At 39.9% G+C, this 26,160-nt stretch overlaps 1 protein-coding gene across 1 annotated transcript in view; it reads right to left on the minus strand.

Annotated features, from left to right (window-relative positions):
• The window catches only part of dnah2 (dynein, axonemal, heavy chain 2), a 518,592-nt gene that overhangs the window by 189,555 nt on the left and 302,877 nt on the right, over nt 1-26,160 (minus strand). The window contains 7 exon segments of the mRNA XM_051924101.1: nt 5,985-6,183; nt 7,177-7,268; nt 13,291-13,443; nt 17,351-17,509; nt 18,909-19,046; nt 21,494-21,630; nt 23,903-24,020. Of these exon segments, the coding sequence (XP_051780061.1) occupies nt 5,985-6,183; nt 7,177-7,268; nt 13,291-13,443; nt 17,351-17,509; nt 18,909-19,046; nt 21,494-21,630; nt 23,903-24,020 (996 nt within the window).

The raw sequence follows: 26,160 nt of genomic DNA on the forward strand, positions 1-26,160 counted from the left end.
TGTTCAGTGGATGCAGTGGATTCTCTATTATTGACAGGAGCCTGCTGAGCGCCCGTCGCTCTGCCATGGAAGTTAAACTGTCCAGCTCCATGCCTACAGTAGAGCCTGCCTTCCTCACCAGTTTGTCCAGGCGTGATATTATGATATTTTTGTTGGAATAAAAAAACAATGGACATTTTACATCTACTGTAGATGTTATGTATCCTCAAAAATAAAATGTATTATTATTACCATTATTATTATTATTATTACTATTATTCACTTAAGTCCAACTCGGCTCATGACTATTGATGACCTGGGTTCAAGAAGGAAATACCAGCTGCAGTCAACCCAGGCATCACAGTTGAGTGAAACAGGGAAGGCACAGATCTTGAGATGAAACAAGTACTAGGATGGGGTTGATGAATAAATATGTTGATACGAGCATCTGAAGAATAAAATTAATTTCTCAAATCTGCTGAGATGTGGGAAACAAGAATGATTTCTTGCAGCAATGGGCAAGGCAGAAACAAACCTTGGGTAGACCCTTGGTCTATCTCAGGGTCCACTCATTGATATACCTACAAGGTCATTTACAGTCTTTAGGATGTGGAAAGTAAACTGGAGTACTGTACTGCGAGAAAAACCCATACAGACAACTGAGGAATATGCAAACTCCAGATTGTAATGGGAGGGCACCGAGGTTCAAACTTAGGATGCTGGTCAATGAGGCAGCAGCTCTGTGTTGTGTCACCCACACCATGCCAACCACATGTGACAAATAATTAAATGTAAATGTAAGCTGTAGTACATTTCACGGAAAGGCCAAGTTTCTACTTGGCAGGTGTGTGGGACTTGATGGATGACAGCTAAGAATGTTGTGACAGAGATTAAATTTGTACATAACTAACAGGAATAAGAGACATTTTTATGACAGATTATTACATACAAAGTAATCACAAATAGCAGGTCTGAGGCTTGCATACTGACTTTGTTCTCCACATACAGGAGGTGCTAATGATGGCAAGTCCTGGGTCTTCTCCAAAGTAAAGGGAACAATTAAGATAAGAGGTGCATGACTATTTGACATGACAAAATAATTACAAAGAGAGACAAGACGGTTGTGAGCTGTGATATGTAAAGACAGTTGGCATTCATCTTGGAGAAAGGATTATTTTCAAACATTTTGTACTTGAATCAAAGATGACTGCGCTATGGATGTGAGATTTATATTTTTTTAATTTGTGACATGCAGTGGTTTGGTGGCAGAAAAGGGTGAAAATGTTAAAGCGGTTTTACAAAAACTGAAATCAAAGATATTAAATGCACTAACACATTTCAAAGTGCTAATGAGGCTCTACGTGAGGACTGTTTTGTATTATTTATCTATTAAATTTTTAGTAACAGATACGATTTATTCTTTATTTAACACGAATCCTTACCCAGGGCAAAAAAAAAATCAGTACACACAGAACACAAGTGATGGTTTCGAAACTGTTATGTTGTGTTATTTTACCAGGCAGACAGTGCAAAGTTAACAGCCACCTGAAAACACAAAGGTAGAATATGTGAAATTCAGAAACATAATTTTCTGAAACCTAATTAACCCAAATCAGAGTGGTGGGCCAGAGTTCATCCCAGTATCTCTGGGTGCCAGACAGGGGCCACTTGTGGATGAAACGGCAGTAAAATGCAAGGCCCACTCAGACACACGTCTAGACTCACACCGGTTACCTTAACATTCAAGGTTCAAGGGTTTCAGTTAATCATGTTTACACAAGAAAATAGGAAATTTGCCTTTTCCGTCATATCCCACAACAAACAGAAATGAAAATAAAGCAGAGAAGAGACAGGTTAAAACTAAAATCTAAATCTAAAATACTTACTTCGTTTGAAAAACATATTCTTTGTTAACTACTCCTAGACGTTTGATGGTTTGTTTTAACCAAAAATGGTTGCATGACTATTGGAATTTTATATTATCTCTGATATTCCTTATTAAAAAGACGCATTGCACTGGAAGAAAGGAATTTATGGAGCGATTTGTGTGGGCTCTTTAAAGTGACTGTCCTCCCTGATTATTTGAATTAAGTTCTGTGTGTAATGGGTGTCTGTCATCAGATGAGATGATTTCCAACTTTTTTCACACTGTCCTCTGACACACACTTACCAAATCAGTGATGTCAGCCCCAATAACTAACTAACTGCATGTTTGCTAATCTGCTGGAGCTTTTATAAAGTTTGGTTTGTCAGACCAGTAAACCAGGCAATGAAGCTAAAAATGATGGCAGTCCTTGTCCACTTTAAACAGTCTGAGCTTACAGAGGAGAAAGACATAAGCAACTGATTGTATTTAAATTTTTGGGAGTGTAAGGGGAAAACTAAAGTACCACAAGAAAACAAAAACACATAGATACAGGAAGGACATGCAAACTTCACTTAAGCAGAAACTTGGATTCATACGCAGAATGCTAGATCCATGACTCAGCAATGCTAGGCGCTATATTTACTGCCTGAACTGGATGAGATACAGCATATTGCCAAAAGTACTGGGACGCCTGCCTTTACACACACACAAACTTTAATGACATCCCATTCTTAATACATAGGCTTTAATATGGAGTTGGCCCACCTTTTGCAGCTATAACAGCTTCAACTCTTCTGGGAAGGCTTTCCACAAGGATTACGAGTGCGTTTATGGGAATTTTTTGACCATTCTTCCAGGAGAGCATTTGTGAGGTCAGACACTGATGTTGGACGAGAAGACCTGGCTCACTCGCTCTCTCCGCTCTAATTCATCCCAGAGGTGTTCTGTTGGGTTGAGGTCAGGGCTCTGTGTAGGCCAGTCAAGTTACTCCACACCAAACTCGCTCATCCATTTCTTTATAGACCTTGCTTTCTGCACTGGTGCGCAGTCATGTTGGAGCAGGAAGGGGCCATCCCCAAACTGTTCCCACAAAGTTGGAAGCATGAAATTGTCCAAAATGGCTTTGTATGCTGAAGCATTAAGAGATCGTTTCACTGGAACTAAGTGGCCAAGGCCAACCCCTGAAAAACAACCCCACACCATAATCTCCCCTCCACCAAACTTTACACTTGGCACAATGGCATCAGGCAAGTACCGTTTCCTGCCAACTGCCAAACCCAGACTCTTCCATCGGATTGCCAGACAGAGAAGTGTGATTCATCACTCCAGAGGACACGTCTGCTTTACACCACTGCATCTGACGCTTTGCATTGCACTTGGTGATGTAAGGCTTGGAAATCCATTCCATGAAGCTCACTTTCTATGCTCTGTTCTTGAGCTTATGGAGGTCTGGAGCCATTGACTCTGCAGAAAGTTGGCATGTTCTGCACACTGTGCGCCTTAGAATGCACTATCCCCGCTTTGTGAATTTACGTGGCCTACCACTGCGTGGCTGAATTGCTGTTGTTCCCAATTGTTTCCACTTTGTTATAATACCACTAACTATTGACCATGGAATATTTAGTAGCGAGGAAATTTCACGAATGAACTTATTGCACAGGTGGCATCCTATCACGGTACCACGCTTGAATTCACCGAGCTCCTGAGAGCGACCCATTCTTCCACAAATGTTTGTAGAAGCCGTCTGCATGCCTAGGTGCTTGACTTTATACACCTGTGGCCATGGAAGTGATTGGAACACCTGAATTCAACTATTTTGAGGGGTGTCCCAATACTTTTGCCAATATAGTGTATGTAGCTCAGTCCACAGCGTGGCAGCAAGAACTAAGACAGACCATATATTTGTAGCTTATTTGAAGAGAGGTGTGATAGAAAGAAGGCAGGTCAAAAACAAAATGGATAATTCCTGGAAGGATATATGGAGAGACAAGAGACTGGACTAACTGAGGGGTAAAGCTGAGCTGAGTTCTGAAAGCACAAAGGTTTTGAACTGGATCTTAGTTATAACAGGAAACCAGTGCAGAAAAAGGAGCAGAGGGGCAATGAAGGTTAACCAGCAGCAGAAGTCTAGCAGCAGTGCTTTGGATGGCCTGGAGATGTTGAATAGTACTTGCCAGTAGTCTTAGCAGCAGTTAAGTGAAATAGTTAAACCAAGAGGGGAAAAAGGAGATGAGTAGCACAGATTGTGAGAAAGGTGGGACAATTGGTGCAAAATTTTGTTCTTCAAAGTTTGCAGTGGTTGACCAGTGTGGTGGATAGATGGTGCCCTTACTGGGCCGGGACACCTCCAAAGTGGAAGGCCCTGGGGAGAGCATGTGCACAGGGCATTAGTTCCTCTGGATCACTAGGTGGCAGCCCCCCAGGGTTGCTACAGCACCTTGAATTCCCACAGGGCAAACTGGGAGTTGGAGTTTGGTGGCTCCGCCCTGTTGGGACCCTTTGTAATTGCTGCAGGGACTCCTGTCATCAAGCTCCCACCTTACCCAGAAGTGCTTCCAGACCAATCCTACAGGACACTGGAAGCACTCCCAGGGATTATATAAAAGGAGCCAGCTGCCCCTGCTCCAGGAGCCAGAGTTGAGAGGGAGAAGATGACGAAGCTTGCTGGAGGAGGAGCAGAAACAGATAGAAAAAAAAGGACAGAGAGAAAAGACAAAGGGCTGAATTGATATGCTGTATTGTACTTGGGTACTGTGCTGTGGGAAATGCTTGAACAGCGTTTCCTATGAATAAAAAACCTTGTGAGCTGTGCAAAATTTGTGTCCTGTGTCTGTCTGTGTCAGGTTTGGGGAGCTGGTGTACCGCCTGCAGACCATGCCAGGTAGAAGAAACAGTAAAAAAAAAAAAGTGACTTGGAGCTGCAGTTTATGCAAAAGACTAGTCTGCCATGTCAAAGGAAAGTGTACAGTGCCATTCAATCCTACAGAGGCCATTCATCTATGAGGGTATAATGGAGAAACAGTTGGAGATCTAGGCTGAATGGTGGCTTTGAAAGGATATCTGGGCACTACCAGTAAGGAGAGGTAAAAGAAATCACAAGGAAATATGAGAGACTAAGAAAATAAATGGAGAAAGAGGCGATAAAAGAGGGCAATATGCGTGTGAAGAGCGTCCAAGGTGAGAACAAGATACACAATTACTGACGAAACATTACTGTTTACTTACTGTATATGATTACCAATATGGTCTTTACAGAAAAAAAGGCACACGGCATTTCTTTGTAAAAAAGATTTTTTTTGTATTAATTTATAAATGCGTATAACATTCTGAAGTTATCAATAGTCAGTGCACTAACTAAAAACAAAGTGAATGCTTATATTAATATTGTGATGTGCAAGCAGCCCCGCCACACTACACGTCCTGCTTCAACAGCACCTTCACGGCCCCATCACACAGTAGAGCGTTTGTCGGCCATAGAAAACTCATCACCCATGACAACGAGTTTGCTCACAGCTCACAGTCCATCAGCCATGGATACGTGGGGGGGTTGGGTTTTATTTTAATTCGGCCAATGACCTGGCCCACTTTCTCTTTGTCCCCTCTCCTCCAAGACGATCCGACCCCAATCACGGATCCACAGCCGTGGGACCAACCTGAGGAGGAGGATTATCAGTGCCTGGTCTGAAGGAGGGAGCCGAGGCGGAATAACTAATGAAGTCACTGCGTGCTTGTGGTGTTTGTGTGTTATAGAGTGGCAGCTCCTGATTCAATAAATATGCTTGCTGTTCCTTTTTTGAAGTTGTTAATAAAGCTGATCATTCTGAAGATTAAGACTCAGCCTCATGTTTTTGGGGTGTAAGACAGTAACTCACACATTATAATATATTAAATCAGCTAAATCAATTATAAGAAAAATAATTTCCCTTTGTGGCAATGAAACTGAAGTTTCAATAGAATAAGAGTGCACTAACAGGGCATGGAAAAGTCAACCTTTCAACATTTAGTTTAAATTGTTTACCCCCCAAATAAGTAAGTTAACAGACTCCGTGTTTAGTTCTGCAGTGTTCAATCAAAATGGGAGTAGGGCACCCACAACGTAAAGAATGGCAAGAAGTGCTTTCAAAGGAATGTTTCTCACCTGAGCAGACATGTTGACGGACAGCACAGACCATTTGGTGGCATCCAAAGACTGAAGGACATTCTGGGCCACTGATGTCTTTCCTGTTCCGACTGGACCAACCAAAAGTACTGGACACTGGTTGGACACTAAGGCACTAACCAGGAAGTTGTAACGCACCGTGTCCACAGTGGGCACTATTATCTTATAGAATGGAGCACTAGGAATGTAAAACAGAAAAAAAATTAATACACCATAAATGAAAGGAAATAAAATTTTATATGAATGTGCAGTAAATAATATTACCGTTTTTAAATTAGGCACAGAAGAACAAATGGATAAAATAAAAAATCTGACACTGATTAAGAAATACAAATGCAAGAACAAAGAGAAAAATACTTTATATAAGCATTTGGAGAATAAAGAAATTAATTGTGATGGAGGACCCAGTGTGGACCTCAACTGCTAGGAAGCCCAGGAAAGGAACTAAGACATAAGAGGACCTGGTGGTAAGTGCACAGGCAATGGTAACACAAGGCCACCTGCGGGAGGCAATATGCCAAGTGTAATGGGACATGCGTTAATAGACCTCCTTGCCAACCTGGCCTGTCTTGTTAAGAGAAGCCTGGGGTTCAGAGGTGCATAGACATCTGGATTAACTGAGGTCTAAAAGCCCAAGAGGTGGAAGGAGAGCTGGCATGAGTTTGCTTGGCAGGAGGAAGAGAGGCAAAAGATGACAGAAAAGAGGAGGAGGAGGAGAAACAGGAGATACCTCAAGGTAGCCAAGAGGGCCACAGACCCTACCCAACAGATAGGCTATTAATTCCTCTTTAATTAAACCTGGAAGGTTACTGGTTTGTTGTTTAGTCCTATTGTTTGTGTCCTGGCTCCATGACCCCTTTGCTCTTCTGTGTTGTTATATTTTTCTTGCAATAAAATCTTATTTTTATCTTTTTTGCCTCCTTGGCTTTATTTTGGTTTGTGATATCTCACAATTGCTCCCTGATCTCTACAGGATATACTTTATGATTATGCAGCAAAAAACATCATAGACCAGAATGCCATATAAACCTGGAGAAGAGCAAGCAAAAATACAGCCAAGGCAAAAATTCAAATAGGACTTCAGCTTTAAGATTCAGCATTAAGTTGCTTTTGCCTTGGACCTACCAAACATGTTAAAATGAAAGAAGGGAGTGACTCTCGGATGACCTACTTTTGGTTGTATCGCCAGCCTTTTGGAAGTTTCTCTTCAAATGAGCTCCATGTTTTGTTTTTGGCATCAACATAATATTCATAGACAGTGTCCTAGAAGTAAATGGAAAAGTTTAATTAAGGAAAAGTACTTTATAAAATTTACATGTATTTATTTATGTCAAGCCTTTGTGTAAAGCACCCTATAAATCTCTAGGGTGCAATTATTTATACGTTTGTACCTTTAAGTGGCTACCATCTTTGCATATCAGGAGAAGGTGGGAGCGGAGGATGCCATCATCTATATGCTACACTGATCCCTCTCTCACTTGGACAGAGGCAGTGGTGCTGTAAGAATTATGTTTCTAGACTTCTCTAGCGCCTTCAACACCATCCAACCTCTGCTCCTTAGGGACAAGCTGACAGAGATGGGAGTAGATTCATACCTGGTGGCATGGATCGTGGACTATCTTAAAGACAGACCTCAGTATGTTCGTCTCGGGAACTGCACGTCTGACATTGTGGTCAGCAACACAGGAGCGCCACAGGGGACTGTACTTTCTCTGGTCCTGTTCAGCCTATATACATCGGACTTCCAATACAACTCGGAGTCCTACCACGTGCAAAAGTTCGCTGACGACACTGCTATCATGGGCTGCATCAGGAGTGGGCAGGAGGAGGAGTATAGGGACCTAATCAATGACTTTGTTAAATGGTGCGACTCAAACCACCTACACCTGAACACCAGGAAAACCAAGGAGCTGGTGGTGGATTTTAGGAGGCCCAGACCCCTCATGGATCCAGTGATCATCAAAGGTGACTGTGTGCAGATGGTGCAGACCTATAAATACCTGGGAGTGCAGCTGGATGATAAGTTAGATTGGACTGCCAATACTGATGCTCTATGTAAGAAAGGACAGAGCCGGCTATACTTCCTTAGAAGGCTGGCGTCCTTCAACATCTGCAATAAGATGCTGCAGATGTTCTATCAGACGGTTGTGGCGAGCGCCCTCTTCTACGCGGTGGTGTGCTGGGGAGGCAGCATTAAGAAGAAAGACGCCTCACGCCTGGACTAACTGGTGAGGAAGGCAGGCTCTACTGTTGGCATGGAGCTGGACAGTTTAACATCTGTGGCAGAGCGACGGGCACTGAGCAGGCTCCTATCAATTATGGAGAATCCACTGCATCCACTAAACAGTATCATCTCCAGACAGAGGAGCAGCTTCAGCGACAGACTGCTGTCACTGTCCTGCTCCACTGACAGACTGAGAAGATCGTTCCTCCCCCAAACTATGCGACTCTTCAATTCCACCTGGGGGGGGTAAACATTAACATTATATAAAGTTATTGTCTGTTTTTACCTGCATTATTATCAATCTTTAAATTAATATTGTTTTTTGTATCAGTATGCTGCTGCTGGAGTATGTGAATTTCCCCTTGAGATTAATAAAGTATCTATCTATCTATCTATCTATCTATCTATCTATCTATCTATCTATCTATCTATCTATCTATCTATCTATCTATCTATCTATCTATCTATCTATCTATCTATCTATCTATCTATCTATCTATCTATCTATCTATCTATCAGAATGTACTAAACAGTTATATGGGAATAATGTAATTTTTTTTCTTTTTAACAATATTTTCCTTTTGATTTTCATTCTACTTTTCCATGTATTCTAATTGTTTAATTCATCCATAATTTACTAATCGGTGGGTCGGACGCTAACATAGTTGCAGCCTTTCATGATTTAATGTTGTTTCCCTGGGTGTCTGCTCTGCTTGTTTGTAATTGTCATTAATAAGATACAATGAAGGGAACAAACTGCAAAGAGAAACGGCAAAATATAATGAAATAAACAAAAGTGAGTTAAACATTTAAATCTATAGAAAAAGCAGAAATTTTTAGAATTTTTTCTAAATCTTCTCTCTATATATAAAATCTAATGTCTGTCTGTCTGTCTGCTTATCATGAGGGAACTACTCAACAGATTTAGATCGGGGTTTTTTTTCTATAATTTGCTTGAACATTCCAGTTGATTTTGTGACTTCTGTCATTGCACTAAGTATCATAGTTCACTTGCCAGAGCGATTTATTTGCGCTAATCTCAGACAGAGGCAGCGGGCTGAGTGGAGGGGGAAGCGTGACGTCAGGAGTGCGGAGCCGGGCAGGGTTTTCCTCATTCACACGCCAGCCTCCATTCAAGTTGGTCCACCTCTTGCGATGTATTGTAGGGTACCTTGCCTCAGCTTAGCTAGCGTTACCTGTTTGTTTGTTGTTTTTTAAAGTTTGTCCTATTTCACTACTATGCAGGCAGAGCTGTGGGGGACAGCTAGTGTCTTATAAATGTAAAAATCATGCTGCTGTGCCTTTCTGCATGTAGAATAACAGAAGAGAAAAAAAATATATCAGCTAATTAAATTAGATCAGTGTTATAAGTTGTTGTCACTGATTATGAATCTGGTTGAAACAAAAACCTGAAGCAAAAGTGGGCCCCCAGGGCCGAGGTTGAGATCCCCTGATCTAGATGTTATCATTTGCTTTCGCACAGGTAACCATGTGTGTCTCTCTAACTACACAGAAACAAAGAGAAATAAAGGCAACTGGGTCCATAGAAAAGAGGCCATTGGGCAACAAGCAATTGTATGCATTTGAAGGTGGGCCCCCAGTTCTATTTAATTCACAAGTTACCATAACGTGATTTTATTATGGTCAAAGCAAACAAGACTAAAATTTAAGCCATGAAAGAGATACACAATTGTCACATGACTTCATAAAGAGTGCCCTTCGATAGACTCAATCTATAATTTGTTCCCAGTCTTCACCCAGCACAGCCAGGACTGTCTGGCGCTGTATGTCACTCTAAACCAGATAAGAAAATGAGAAAATGAATTGAAGCATCTCTTAAAATTGGTATATACAGCACACTTACCAGTCCATTTTAGTGCTATAACCATATAATACATAAATACTCTGAAAATAAACCATTTTAATCCATTTATCCAGTTTCTGAACCCATTTAATCCAACTTTAGTTTTGAGGCTGCAGGATCGCAATCCTGCCAATATTAAGTGCAGGACAGTAATAACTGCAAGCTTTGGTGCTAGTCACAAGGCTTACTTCTCTCCGTTCTCATTCATTCTGGAGAAACCTGGAGTGAGTTAACCTGGCATGAATGTTTTTGGTATGTGGGATGGGCACTGGTGCTACTGGAACAATGTATAAACAACTCCTGGAAGGCGAGCCAGTCATTGGCATGATACTGTCTCTGACACACACGCTCACAAATCTCACATACAAGGCAAGTTTAGAATCAACCTGGCACATGTGTCTTTGGTGTTTGGAAGGAAAAAAACAAAAAAATATACAGTATATCACACAGATATAGGAAGAACAGGCACACGCCACAATGGCAATGAGCAGGCCAGGGTTCAAAAGTCAGCCTCTGGGAGTGTTTGACTGAGGTGATAAACATTACAGTGCCGACTTTAACAAAGCCCTCATCTTTCATTCTTTTTAAGACAAACTAGCCAATAACAGCTAACATTGAGAAAATACGTACATTTCTTCCAAGTCCAATAAACCACAATTGTGCTTTTACAGATTAATTTTGTTTATCATTATTTGATCAGGTTGCAGCTTATAACAATGCCATTACCCTCAGAATGCTGTTAGTTTCTGACCAATTACCTTTTGCAGTAAACACAACATGAAATATCAGTATAAATACATTTGTCACAGAGTTTACCATTGTTACTTATTTCATTATATATTTATGCATCTCTTTGTTTATTTCAGTGACGTCACATGCAACATGAAATGACCCTGAAATGAGAACTGTCACTTTTACTAGTCAAAGCCAAGGGTTCCAGCACATGCCATTTTTTCAAATGGTGAGTTGTCTGCAGAGTGGATGTGTGATCTTTGCTTGATTTCGGAATCCTGAAGCTCATGAACATAAACGTTGTGACTGTGTGCGTCGGGTACGAGTGCAAAAAAAAAATAGTTGCCCAGAATTACTGTGCAAAGCAATGACTTTAATTCAATAAACTCAGAAATCATCATTAGGAGTTTGCATCAGAAGTGTTTGCTGTAAATGTGGCACTTGATGGCCAGAGGTTTACATCCATTCTACTGATGATTCACCAATCAAATAAAAATCACGAGTGGTCTCCCCTAGACTTTCTCATATACTCAGATATGGGGATGGATATTTGAGGAGTAAACCGCAAGGCAATGATTATATTGTTATATTATGTACATTAAAGAACCATCAATAAAAAATCAAATCAAATTAATAATAAAATAAATAAAATAATAACAATTATTATAAAAGTAAAGTTGAATAAATCGGACTCTGCAGTTGCATGAATAAAAGGTAAAGTACTACTTCCAGTTAGCAGAAATAGCCCAAAAGTTGATAGAAATCTACGTTTTGTACCTAATACTTGTATGCAAAATTTGGTTGCCGTAAGTGAAAGCGTACTCAAGTTATTGTGTTTACATAGTGTGGCAGGAGGCTGGGGGTTAGGCCCAGCCGGGATGCCTGGAAGGACCGGGAGGTGGTCTATATGTCCCCCAGACCATGAGGGGGCAACCGCCCTGGATAGAGTAGGGACCAGAGGGAAGGAGCGTGGAGGCTCAAATCCATTGGGGCCCATGGCCACAGCCAGGGGGTGCCCTGAGCCTCATACAGTCCGGGAGATCTGCACTTCCGCCATACCTGGGAAGGTGGATGGAGAACCATCCAGGGACGCCCGGAGTGCTTCCGGATGCTCATGCAGCACTTCCGCCACACCAGGAAGTGCCGCCGGAAGGACATCAGCGAGCATCTGGAGCACATCCGGGTGATTGTAAAAGGGGCCACCTTCCTACAGTGAGAGTCGGGTGCTGGAGGAGGACGAAGCTCTAGCGAGAGGGAAAAAGGTGGCCCATTGAAGTTAAAAGGCCCGTGTGAGGGTGAATGGTGCGGGAGCACTGTGTGCTGTGCGGGACTGTGTTGAGGACAGTTGTAAATAAACATGTGTTTTATAGTAGTGCCGGTGTCTGTCTGATGGTGTTCGGGCTACCTCTCACAATAGACACACACACACACGCCCGCACAGACAGACAGATAGACAGACTGACAGACACAATTCCAAAAATTGTATTTTCAGACTCAGGGAGTTCTAAAACGTTGAGATTCATTAAAATCTGGAAATGTAATTTTTGGATGATTACAATACTTTCCCTATACTTCATATATGAGAAAGTCAGGGAGGTCTAAAACGAGATTCATCAAAATCTTGACATTGAATTTTTGGACGATTACAGTACTTTCCCTGTACTTCGTATACGAGAAAGTAAAAAACAGTACTTGCTGGAGCCCACCCTCTCGACTTTAATGAGTGACATGCATGTAACTGAAATAAATAAATGAAGAAATCTACTATATAATAAAACACGACTGTCTGCATGTGTGAATTCATGTGTGTGTGTGTGTCCAGTCCCTCCACACAATCTGATTGAGCAATCTGATTGGTCAGTTTGGCTTTGGAGACCTGATCAACAGAGGAAGTGCCAGGTAAGAGAGGCTGAGACACACAAAGACGAGTAAAGGCATTGCCTTCAAAGATGAGAAGTATTTACTAGAATATGAATGATGTTTTCATAGCAGGTAATGGGAGCCCACCTACCACTGGTGGTAGTCAAAAAACAGACAGGAGGTGAGCAGGGCTCCTTGAAATAATAGGGTTTGAGAAACGGGTTTTACAGGAACCCACACACAAGGACAAAGAGAAAATGCAATGAAGGTACACGTCGGAGAAGAGATATCAAATATTACATATTTTAAAATTTGTTCTATTTCCTGACTTTGACAGGTAACGTGACTAGTAATTAAATGATTACATAAAGAAATAAGCAAGAATAATACATTTCACTATGCATTTAATTATACTTACATTTCATGCTGTTTTTATTTATTTATCATCACATTTCACTGTACTTTTATTTATTTGCAATTTTATTTATTTAATTTTGTTTGAAACATTCCTCCGTACACTGCAGTCTAGTGGTCAACTTGGTAGAGTGGGAAGCAAAAGATCGCCACTTATGAGGCTGGAGGTTTACGTGTTTCATCTGGCTCACCTTGTTGGGGAATGTTCCTTCCATCTCTCTCAGGAAACCATCCATCTTTTTCCTGCTGTCCTCATCAACGGCAGCACATACTGACCAGATCATACAGAAGGTAAACCACAGCTCAATCATGCGGCCGTAGTTTTCAGAGTCATTTGGGTTCACCTGAATAGAAAGAATAGATTTAGTAGTTAAACAGAGATCAGGTGAGCAACGTTTTTATTAGGATCCTTCACTGGACCCATCAAATTTGAATGGAGCTTGCTGACGGCCACATCTACAACACATATTCTGCCCTTGATCATACTTTTATTTGTTGGTACTTTAATTATCAAGCCATAACATGACAGGAGTTGTGTGAATGTAAAGCAGTGCATTCCTGATAGCCATACCTTAGTCAATTGTGCATTTCATTATGGGTGGAAGCACTACTATTGTTCTTTTCCTAAAACTTATTTTGGAACGCAGTCTGTTTTCTGTGTTCAGCCTCTGCCATTCCAATTTTATTGCCAGAACTGAGTACCTGACCCTGAGCTGGTTTATTAAATATGAACCTGCCCTTCAGAATAAACCTGTTTGCCTTCTTTATATTGATTTTTTGGCTCCTGACCCTGCTTATTTTGAGCCGTGCTTCTGCTATTATTGCTAATACAAATCTACTTCAGAATCCATGTTCAATATATATTATCAGCAACTCACAGTACTGATGGCATTTCTGAGCGCTTTGGGCCGTGATTTTCAAGTCAGTGGGCCATCCACGTGAACAGTGAAAAGGCAAGGTGGCGGCGTGATGGCTAAGACATGGCATTTCTAACTTTAACAGCGTGGCTATTAAAAGATGATATAGATTCACTCAGCATACTCCCCCCGATCAAACAAAAAAAAATTAATTTACAAAAGCGAGTGAATGCATTTATGAAGTGAAGTTAATACACTGCACATATGCGTCTAATTCATATTCCACATGTCTCTACAGATAAATAAATGAGCAGAAAGCTGAATGTGAGACTTGTTCTTTACTGAATTATTTTGACCTTTTTGCTTCTTTAATACAATTATTTTTTATGCAGCACTAGAAATGCAGAAAGAAGAAAAGAGATGTATGTTATTAACTATCAGTTTGCCCTGGGCACAGTGAAAAGGATTGGCTTTTTTTCTGTACTCTGCCGATTTTCTCTATTATTGAGTATTTGTCACAGGTAGTATTACCAGACATTCAAATAAGCCAACTATTATATAAAAGACATCTTTTTTCTTTAATTTATTAATGAAAACTACAAAAGATCTGACGATTCTAGTAAAAAGTAATTACCCCTTTTTTTCTTTAGATACTGATTATGCCATCTTTAGCTGCAATTATTGCAACTGATCAGCTTCTCAAACTGCAGTGAAAGAATTAAGTCCCACTCCGCTTAACAGAACTGCTTCGGCTTCTGCAACATCTCAATAAGAGTTTAGGTCTGGAATTTGTATATTCTTCTCTGAACTAATACATTTTCTCTTTTCTAACCATTCTGATGTTCAGCAGCCATTCATGGGTGGATCAATATTCAGCCATCCATATTATTAACCGAGAATAAACCGGATATGGACGCAGGTACATGGCGATGGGACCATGAGACGTACTGCGCAGGCGCGCGTCTCATAAACCGCAAGCAAAGTCTTATCCACCACGAACGAAGGAGTCACGGCCCAAGAACGAAAGAGCTCAACTAACGTGAATGAGAAATGAAGCAACAACGCGCCCATAGCTAACGACTAATGGCACAGCCACACAAAAAAGAGGATTCTGCGCTGCACCCCAGAGTCAAACGTGAGAGGCTATGGAGGCCCCACAGGTCCACAAAGATAGTACATAAGGTGCAGGCGTCACCGCCATAATGTGAGTGGCACTACTGCGGAGTGAAGGCGCAGGCGTCACCGCCATATTGTGAGTGGCACTACTGCGGAGTGAAGTTAGGAATAATGTGCTGCTTGGGATTGTACAAACCGCTGAACACTTTACACCAAATTCAAACACAATACAGCTCAACGATACAAACACGAGCCCACCTGGATAAGATCAATGAACGCAGGCGCCTACAACGCATGTCTGAAACTGCGGAAGCAAAGCAGGCACGGGTTCAAAACGAACGACGTCGACTGACGGATATACAAACACGAGCCCGCCTGGATAAAATCAATGAACGCAGGCGCCTACAACGCGCGTCTGAAATGCCGCGGGCAAAGCGTGCACGGCTCCAAAACGAACGAGCTTGACTAATGTATTTCAGGATACCCAACCTCGGGGGTAGGCGAGCGAAGCGAGCAGGGGGCGGAGCCCCCTTGTTCTCTATAAGATCCCTCTGGCTGATGGCAGAATTCACAGCTTCTTTAATGTTGGGCTCCCTACAGTAAATAATAACCCTACTGTTACCATGCTTCACCACTACAATCGGCTTAGGCTTATAATTTCTCCGGACAGACTGGTGTTCATGTCCGCCAAAATGTTTTACTTTTGACTCATCTGTCTGTACAACTTTGGCTCAACATTCTTGATCACCCTCATGCAATTTAGCAAAAAAAAATGTATGGTGACATCTTGTGCTGTTATCTTTGTGACTTCATGGGCAGTTCTACAATTAGCCATTGGAGTGAGTTTAGGAGGATGGCCATTTATGGAATGACTGACTACCCTTTTCACACTAATGGACATCAACAACTTTATTCTTAAGGCTTTTGAAAATTTATTTTGATTGTGAAATGATATGATCTGACAACCAGTGAACTGAAAACTTCGAACTAATGGGATAAACCAAAACTTGCTGGATTAAGATTAGGCCCAGATGGCCCCTTCTATGCCTGACTGTTCACCTAAGGCAACACACCGCATCCTTTTGGTTTGGCAAAGTTTCGTAGAGGGGCAATGACTTTTTTTTTACTTCAGAAGACGGAATGTGTAATCACTTTGCATGCCAATGAGAGAAGATAAGAACTAAACTTCTCTCAGGTACCTCTACATATACAACTATAACCCATTAAAGGATCTGACAAAATTCTAACTGGAGCAAACTCTTTTTCAGATCAAATTTTAGAACTGTAGTGGGTATTTGCTTATCCAAGATAAGGGTGGGGGCAAAAATGAAACTGGTGCGAAGAAGATCTACCCAGAAACACAGCATAATAAAAGTACGAGCAACTGAAGCCAAATGACGGTTGCATGTCTATACATAGAATTTACCTTGATTCAAATTCTGACAAAGTGGTGCCACCATAATGCATATAAAGCCAAAGTGAAAAGAAGCTTGTACTTCATTTAGAAATATATATATATATATATATATATATATATATATATATATATATATATATATATATATATATATATATATATATATATATATATATATATATATATATTTATATATATATATATATATATTGCAATAAAAAATCTTGGGAGGGAGACAAGGGAGACGAGATGTGATCTTCTCGGAAGACAATTTGACGTCCCGCGAGAGACACTTCAACGTCACGCGAGACAAGGCAGTGAGACAACATTTAAAACAAGTTCATGGACATTTAACCTAGCAGTTGTTGGAATGCTTTTGGCAGACACACTTCATGTCCTCCCAGCTCTTAAAACAACAACAAGTGACAAGCAGAACACGCAAAGTGGCAAAAGGACAGCTGCTGTACAGGCTTTGAAATGATCAACGTGCAGCACGACAAGCAGAACACGCAGCTCGCCAGCAGCAGCAGAAAGCCAGCAGATGATCCAACCGCTTCTCCTTAGCGTGTGTTCAACTGCCCCCCCTTCACAACACGAGCAGCATTATACACCCTGCGAGAAAGAGATTTAGCCATGCCCGGGGCCAGAAATAAAGGACAAGTATTGTTTTTATAGAAGTTTTAAAGTAAAAGTGAAAATAATGGATATGTAACAATTTCCATGAAAATAACAATCTCTTTAAATTGTATATCTGGTAGACCAAACCTGGGGGTGGGCAAGCAAAGCGAGCAGGGGGCAGAGCCCCCCTAGTATGTGCATATATAAATATAAATATATATAAAAAAACATTTAGATTCTTACCCCATTTTCTGGTATGGCCAAAGTTTCATATAGTTTGCAGAGGGAGATGAGACCATTAAGCTCGGCAATCTTTACTAACTCTTTGCAGTTAGCCTTTTTAAACAGTAAAACCTTCTCAATAAACTTGTCAAAAAGGTGCTGGAGGTATTCCACTTCAAGCTGGGACACAAAGAGAAGAAGCACAGTATTAGTCCTGCATTGGCTACATATTGACGGCTTTTGGGCCATATTTGTTACACTTGCACAAATTCATCTTAACAGTCAAGAATGGATTTCTCCCCAGGACAGCAAATTATGCATCCTGTAAACCTTCGCTATTCAGAAAATAATTAAGGCTGAATCTGTCATCTGAAAGTAACACGTCACTTTATAATCCTTAAATTACAGATTTTTTTAACCATCATCTATCCATTTTTTTAAAACTGCTTTTAGGTTTGGGGGATTGACCCTCATGCACAAGGAAGGAATCAACACTGGATAAGATGTCTAATCGCTGTAGGACACAGTTACACCTGCTACTAGTAAAAGCCAGTTTAGAGCAGCCAATTAACAAAACCATTTTTGAAACATGGGAGTAAATCAGAGAAAACTCAAATGTAATAACTCAGCTGCAAACCAAACCCAGTTAGTGCAGGAAAGTTACCATTTAAACATCTTCAATGGGGACAGCACAGCTCTTTATTGGCATTCTAATCTTAGGTTATCAGCACCTCACAGAACTAAAGAGGAACTCTGGCTTAACCCTAACCCTAACCCGTCTGCCACTGAGTCTGACTACATAAATATGAGTGGAGATGCGAGTTCTAGGAGTTCTGCACAGGATTACGATAATGACTACAACAGAGAGCTGTCTTCTACGAAACACATCTTCAAATCCATTGTAAACCTGGAATGATAAAACATGGACACTCGAAAGTTAAATTTAGCATGATATGCACTGTTAAAATGGGGGATATAACACTATTTTTTTATTCCATCTATCCCCCAGATGCAGTCCTCTACAAGCTCTGATCTGTTGACGAACCAATCCAATTGCACAAAGCTGCCTTTGTATTACACGTCAGTCATGTTATGTGACTTACCCAGTCATTTGTGTCTTTCCCAGCACTCCCATTCAAAGAAACACCTTGCGCATCATTCTCATAAAACACTCTTTGAGTAGTAATGATGACTTATTGCAGACAAGTCATCTAGTGCTGTGGACCACGGCCATGTCGTTCTCAAAGTTTTTGTAGTGTAAATCATGTAAAATTATTATCATTATTTCCTATATGGCTGATAACTTTATCCAAGGAGACTTAAAACATTAAAAATACAATTAGTTACATTGCTTTTGTTTATCCAATTGGAACACCGGCAGCTGAAGTGACTTGTTCAGGGTCCCACAGTGTCAGTAGCCAAATATGAACCCACAACATCACAGTTCAAAGTCTAAAGCCTTATCCACTACATTACATTATATAAATGTGTAATCCGACTGGATATTCATTGGGGGCATCTGAATCACAGAGCTCTAGAGCTCTGCAGCTAGACCCTTCTCCCAACCCTGCCTACTTACCTTTGCACGCTTCTCAATCCAGGACTGAACATAGGGCTTCCACCCCAAATCTGAATAATCTGTGTAGACCATCCCACAACGGGACACTGTTGCTGGAGAGGCTACAGCCAGGTCTTCCACCTCAAAAAGGAGAGAAACCTGGAACACACATGAGCAGTTCATCATTAGGTGTCTACCCACAATGAGCTCAAGTAACAACAGATACATAAATCAGACTTTTCTGAACTCCAATATTCCAAACAAAGTACAACGGGACATTCTGCAAAATGGCCATGGAACACTTATGTCTTATGGTCATCTTTTACAGCTGTTATCACCCATGATATCAAAGGTAAAGAGAAATCTATGAAAGCATCAACAACTGACCATACTGAGAGAAAAAAATACTTAAAAATATTGAAAAAAAGCTGCATCAGACTGTTAAAATGAAATCACAGAGCTCCCTGTGCCAGTCTATCAAGTTCATTCTGTTCATTCGATGACCACCTTTTCTGGGTACAGCACAATACCCAAAAAGTGAGTAAAGTAATAAGTCATTTACAGATAATTTTTATTCTCAGAGATCATTACATAAATACAAATAGATACGTTGTAAATTAAGGAATGATATGGTCTTTATGTCAGAAGTCATGGACCAATCAAAGTATTAAGCACAATTCAGAAAAAGACCCCTGTAGAGTCCATGGCAGGGACCATTCATGCACATACCCATACTCATATTCATACTGGGATCAATACAGAGTAGCCAGTTAACCTAACGTCTTTGGGGATGTAAGAAGAAAATCAGAACACCTGGAGGAAAACCCAAGTGGGTACAGGGAGAATGTAAAAACCCCACACAGAAAACATCCAGATGGAGGATTTGAAAGAACACTGCGTACATAAAACAACAGATCTACATAGAGTCATCATTGATGTAAATGTTGGAGGACTAATTGTCCTCTCAGAAACATCTATAATAGTCCACCTTCATCTGTCTACTATATACTAAAACACTAAAGTCTGTGTGTTACGTCCCTCTGAACAATCTGATTGGTCAGTTTGGCTTTGCTGTGATTGATTAGTCTTGGCATGGGAGGCATGCTGAGTGAGTCACCTTCAAAGACAGCAAGTATAAAAGCGGGCAGAATGTGACACCACCACCTCGAAAATAATGGCCGAGTCTGAGAAGCAGGCTTTATGAGAATGCACTCGAAAGAATGTGCGCCAGTGAAGCAACGTTCACACACATGTGAATACCGAGGAAAAAAGCTGAAAGTGAATGTACGGCAAGAGATAACAAATATTTTTAAATTATTCTACAGTATTACCTGTCTTCTACAGGTAGTGGGGCAAGTAAAAGATTAAATATCTGGATATCTGTGTGTCCAACCACAAGCATAGAGTAAGCAGACACCTAACCAGATTACTATATACTGAAAAATAAATAAACGAATACAAAACAATTTCTATCAAAGGATGTCATTCCACTCACACTGTTTTCCAACTTTTATAATTATTCTTTTGTTTATTTTCTCAGTTTTATACATGTTTCAGTGATAATTTCATTTGTCTTGGTTTATTTACACCTGTAATTCTTAAATTGTTTTTCAGTGGTTTTGTGGGACTTTACGTGGGATAATTGAGTGGGTAACATATTAATGCATGGGAACTTTGTACACAAACATATTTATATATATATATATATATATATATATATATATATATATATATATATATATATATATATATATATATATATATATATTTGCTGGTTTATTTTACTTATGTTTATTGTAACTCTGCTTAAGCTGTCAATTTCGATTATATACAATGGTTCTTTCTATGTACAATGTATGTTTCTATGTACAATGGTTCTTTCCATGCTAAGTTTGTTTGTCCTTTATCATAAATATACATAGAGTGGAATTACATACTTTAATAAAAAAAGTGTTTTGTATTCATTTTATTTATTTTTCAGTATATAGTAATCTGGTTAGGTGTCTGCTTACTCTATTCTTGTGGTTTACTTATAGTAAGCAGGTTAGTGATTTTGTATTGTGGTTCTATGGTATTCTTGTTCTGTGTGTCCATTCAATTGCAACGTCTCTGTCATTCCAACAAATGGTGCATCGCAAACATTAGCTCTGCTTTTACTAATCCCATACTAAATGGCACAGAACACAAACACATGCATTGGATTTTTCATTCCAAAAGATGGTGCATCACAAACATTTGTAGAAATGCATTTTATTGCTGCAAATATTTGTGATGCACCATTGGTTAGAACGACAAATGTAATGCATTTTATCATTATATGCGTTACAAAAGTACATTACCATAGATGGTGCTCTGGAAATGTTAACACTGTGGTCTACATTTATTATTTAGATTTCAGTAGATGGGTAGCACAGCTAATGCATAATAAAAAAACAAATACAAATATTGGTCATCTTGAGATTGTGGTAGTCACAGTAGTTAAATTGCTTTTTCTTGTCACATCAATATTAAATTATACATTTTAAACCCTGAAGGTCAATGAGAGGCACAGTTGCTATGAACAAATACTGTATCATTGATTAAACTTCACATAACAGCTACAGTACCTGCTCAGGCATGGAGATCCTTTCTCCGTTAATAAGGGTCAGCACCTTATTGTCATCCATCACCGAATTCATGCTCTCAATCCACAGTGTGTCCACCGGACCATCAAACACAATCCACTTCTCATCAGGTTTTTCATCTGAGGTGGTAAACATTATACAGATAAGCATGTTAAAGGCTCAAAGAGAAGGTGGGGGTGTATTGTGACTTCTTAAAGGCAGTATGGTATGTAGCTTAACATAACATTTCTTAAACTAGATGAAATTCAACTCTGGGTCACCAGGGACTGAAGTACGTCAGCAGCATTTGGCATTTACACAGATATCAGTTCATCACAGAGCCCACTCACACACGCACACAAGCACACTGAGCCAATTTAGGGCTGGCAGTTTACCGAACACATGCTCCTCTGACTTACATACAGGAGGAACACCCCAGTATCCAGAGAAAAAAAACATACAGATGTGAGAGAACATGCAAACTCCACACATGCAATGAAATTCTGATTACAAAGATCCACACATACATTATTGAACCCATTGTATGCAGTTACCCTTCTGAGGGACTACCTAGGCATCTCTGGGTGAAAGACTGGAACCAGAGCTGCACAGGGTGTCAACCCATTGCCACTGCCACAGTCATTTATTCCTACAGGGCACAAATGAACCTAACATACACATCTCTGGAATGGAAGTTGAATATCTGAATAGCCAAAGAAATAAATTCAGGATGGAAAATAGATAGGAAGCACTAATTTAAATGACCCTGTAGTACTAGGGTGTTGTACCGTGTTAGCCATTATGAATGTAGAGAAAAGCCAAGCAAAATGACACCTTTTATTGGCTAACTAAAAAGATTACAATATGCAAGCTTTCGAGGCAACTCAGGCCCCTTCTTCAGGCAAGATGTAATGACCCTGTAGAAAGCAGACAGCTGGCATTACTTGTTACCTAAAGACACATAGCTAGCATATATGCTGGTTTATGTTACTCATGTTTATTGTAGCTCTGCTTAAGCTGTTAATTTCGATTATGTACAATGGTTATTTCTATGTACAATGCTTCTTTCTATGCTAAGTTTGTTTGTCCTTTATCATAAATATACATAGAGTGGAATTACATACTTTAATAAAAAGTGTTTTGTATTCATTTATTTATTTTTCAGTATACTGTATATTAATTTGGTTAGGTGTCTGCTTACTCTATTCTTGTGGTTTACTTATAGTAAGCAGGTTAGTGTATTTCTATTATGGTTCTATGGTATTTTTGCTCTGTGTGTCCATTCGGTTGCAATGTCTCTGTCATTCCAACAAATGGTGCATCGCAAACATTAGCTCTGCTTTTACTAATCCCATACTAAATGGCACAGAACACAAACACATGTATTGGATTTCTCATTCCAAAAAATGGTACATCACAAACATTTGTAATAATGCATTTTATTGCTGCAAATGCTTGTGATGCACCATCGGTTTGAATGACAAATACTATGCATTTTGTTACTAAATGTGTTACAAAAGTATATTCCAATAGATGGTGCACTGGAAACGTTACCAGTGTGGTCTACATTTATTATTTTGATTTCAGTGGATGGGTAGCACAGCTAATGCATAATAAAAAAACAAATACAAATATTGTTCAGCTTGAGATTGTGATAGTCACAGTAGTTGCTTTTCTTGAGCCATTTGTGTCTTCTAGAATGTCTGATGTGTCATAATGCTTAATTCTAATTAGGGCCTGACTCCAAACTGGCCTGGTATGAAGGAGTCTAGATATGTATATGATCTGTCAACTGGGTTATGAAACAGCTTCCCGTGACCATCAGTGGGCTAAGCAGGATGGAAAAGATGGACATGCAATATTCAGAAAAAAAAGGCAAGCAGAAAATAATTCTACATATAGAGTGTGTTTGCATTGTGTGCTAAAGAAGCCATGAAACAATGAAAGCATACACCCTTGAAAAGCAATCTTTCTTGAGTAAGCTTTGATGATGAGCTTAACCCATCAATCATAATAAACCAGAGATGATGTGGATGTTGGCTGACAGCCACACCGATGCCTGAGTAAACAGTTTCATCAAAAACAACAACGTTAAAAGAGAGAAATTGACTGACAACTCTGAGGGAATAACTACGTTAGCCTTCAAAGGTTATTACTGAACTGGAGCTGTATATAATCATTAAGTCGTTCAATAAAATAAAAAAACTCACACAGACAAAGAAATAACTTGTGAGCTCCCGCTTCAGATAAGGAGAATTTATATAGCAGTTGATGTCTAACAGTGCCCTTCATTTAAAAAAAAGAAGAAGAAGAAGAAGCAAAACCCAGGGGGACTGCTGCCCTTTTTGGCAGAATGCCTATTCTTTAAATAAGACACAATTTGTCACAAAATTTGTCATATCGAGTACGTACCTGCACAAGCAACTCTCATCAGACTGGAGAGCACACCGTCTGTCCACTCATTTGTTGCTAGGTTATATTCGCCATAGAGCTCTCCAAGGGTTATGGCTTTAGGGTTCAAGGGAAAGTCCTGTCATTTAGGTTACAGAGACATGGAAGAAAACAAAGAATTTTCTTAAGGTTAAAATAAAGCATGGTAAAGATTTTAAAGAAAAAAAATTGAGGGTGTACATATTAACAAATGAATGCATGAAACCTTGTCAAGACTGTCATTCATCACAAGTGCCTGAGAAAATTGAAAACACTATATAAGAGACAATTTGGCTTTGTGATTGATGTGACGATCCTCCTACGGCTCTTTAACTCCTTTAAGAAAAATAACTTGCTGGGAAAAAAATACACAGTGTGTATAAAAAGGATCACCTACTTGGACGTTTTCACATTTTAATGTTAAAAAACTTTGAATCACAGTGGATTTAATTTGGCTTTTCTGATACTGATCAACCAAAAAAAGAATCTTTAATGTCAAGGTGAGAACAGATCTGTGCAAAGTGATCTAAATTTAATTTACAGACATAAAACACAAAATAACTGATGGCATAAGTGTTCAGTCCCTTCAAGTCAGTATTCAGTAGATGGACATTTGGCTGCCATGAGAGGCTTGAGTCTGTGTGTTTAGGTCTCTATCAGCTTTACAGAAAATGGACACTGACAATGTGGAAGAATAATTAGACTTAGGGGTCACATAGCTATTTACGATAAAGTGTTTTGATTTGCTTTCTGTATTAAAATTTAGCATCCAAAAGGATTAATAAAAGTCAGAAACCTGTTCAGGTATATCAGGAAACCAGATAAAGGTCAAGTGAGCAACAAAAACAAGCATGTAGCAGGAGCAGGGTGATGTAAAACACCAAATGTACGATTAAGAGATCGGCGGATGTCCTGTAAACAATAAAACTGGACAGCTGTCACATATATGGAGATTTCAAGGGTAATGTCTAAACCAAGAGAAGAACAAGGATAAAATGGAGAAAGGCTTTCATTTAGGCCGGTTGTGCTCTATGCTAAACACCTCAGGACTTTTATCCCATCAGAGTATGGAATGTACACATTGATTGACACTGTATGCAAATTCAATAGTTTATAAAATTAACCTCTTCCCTTTGATTCTGTGACCATTCTCATCACGCGGATAACAAACTGCTGTAAAGAATGCTTGCTCTTCAGCTTTCTGCTGCAGGTGAAATAAATGATATAGATGGACAAGCTTTTCTCCTGCCTGATAACTGACTCAAAGCTTTTATGAGATTTGTCCTGTTACAGGAAACGTTTTTTCTTTAATTAAGATCTTGATTTCTACCACACTATTTCTACCCATTCCAAACTACTCAGGCTCTCTCCGTTTACATGGAGAATGTGAGTGAACAGCGTTTTTCCAAATCCAGCCACAAATTCTCAGTTGGATTGAAATCTGGACTCTGACTCAGCCACTTCAGGACATTAACATTATTGTTTTAAAGCCGTTCCTGTGTAGCTTTGGTTTTTTGCTTGGTGGTGTTGAGTTAATGGAAAACAAATGTTCTCCCAAGATGCAGGTTTTTGCAGACTGTCTCAGGTTTTCTTCCAGGATTTTCCTGTATTTTGCTGCATTCACGCTCTATAGCTTTCCAGGGTCTGCTGCAGAAAAGCATACCCACAACCTGATGTTGCCATCACCATGCTTCACGGTAGGGATTGTGTGTTTGCTTATGCCAAACATGCTGTTTATATCAATGGCCAAAAAGCTCTATTTTGGTCTCATCAGATCATCGAACATTCTTCCAGTTGACTTCAGAGTCTTCAGTGTGCCTTCTAGCAACTTTAGCCGAGATGTCATGTGAACTATTTTTAACAGTGGCTTTCTCTTTGCACAAGTATACAGGTAACAGTTGTCTGCACTGTCTCTCCAATCTCAGAGTTCTCATAGGTCTCTTTGTGGACTCCTGCATGATCACTGCCTGTCTTGGCAGATTTGCTGCTATGCCGTATGTCTTACTGGCTGATTTAACTGGATTCCAAGGAATATTCAGTGACTTGAATATTTTCTTGTCTCTATCTTATGGCTTGTGCTTTTCAATCGTCTTTTCATGGAGTTGTCCGGAGTTTTCTTTTGTCTGCATTGTGTAGGTTAGGTCACCACACTGACTCACCACAAATCGGTCTTTCCAGGGTTAGTGCCAGAGAGGAAAGACAGCCATCCCAGCCAGGATAAGCAGATAATCTCTTGACCG

Source organism: Erpetoichthys calabaricus, chromosome 3, assembly GCF_900747795.2.
Source record: "Erpetoichthys calabaricus chromosome 3, fErpCal1.3, whole genome shotgun sequence".
In the NCBI taxonomy this organism is placed as follows: Eukaryota; Metazoa; Chordata; class Cladistia; order Polypteriformes; family Polypteridae; genus Erpetoichthys; species Erpetoichthys calabaricus.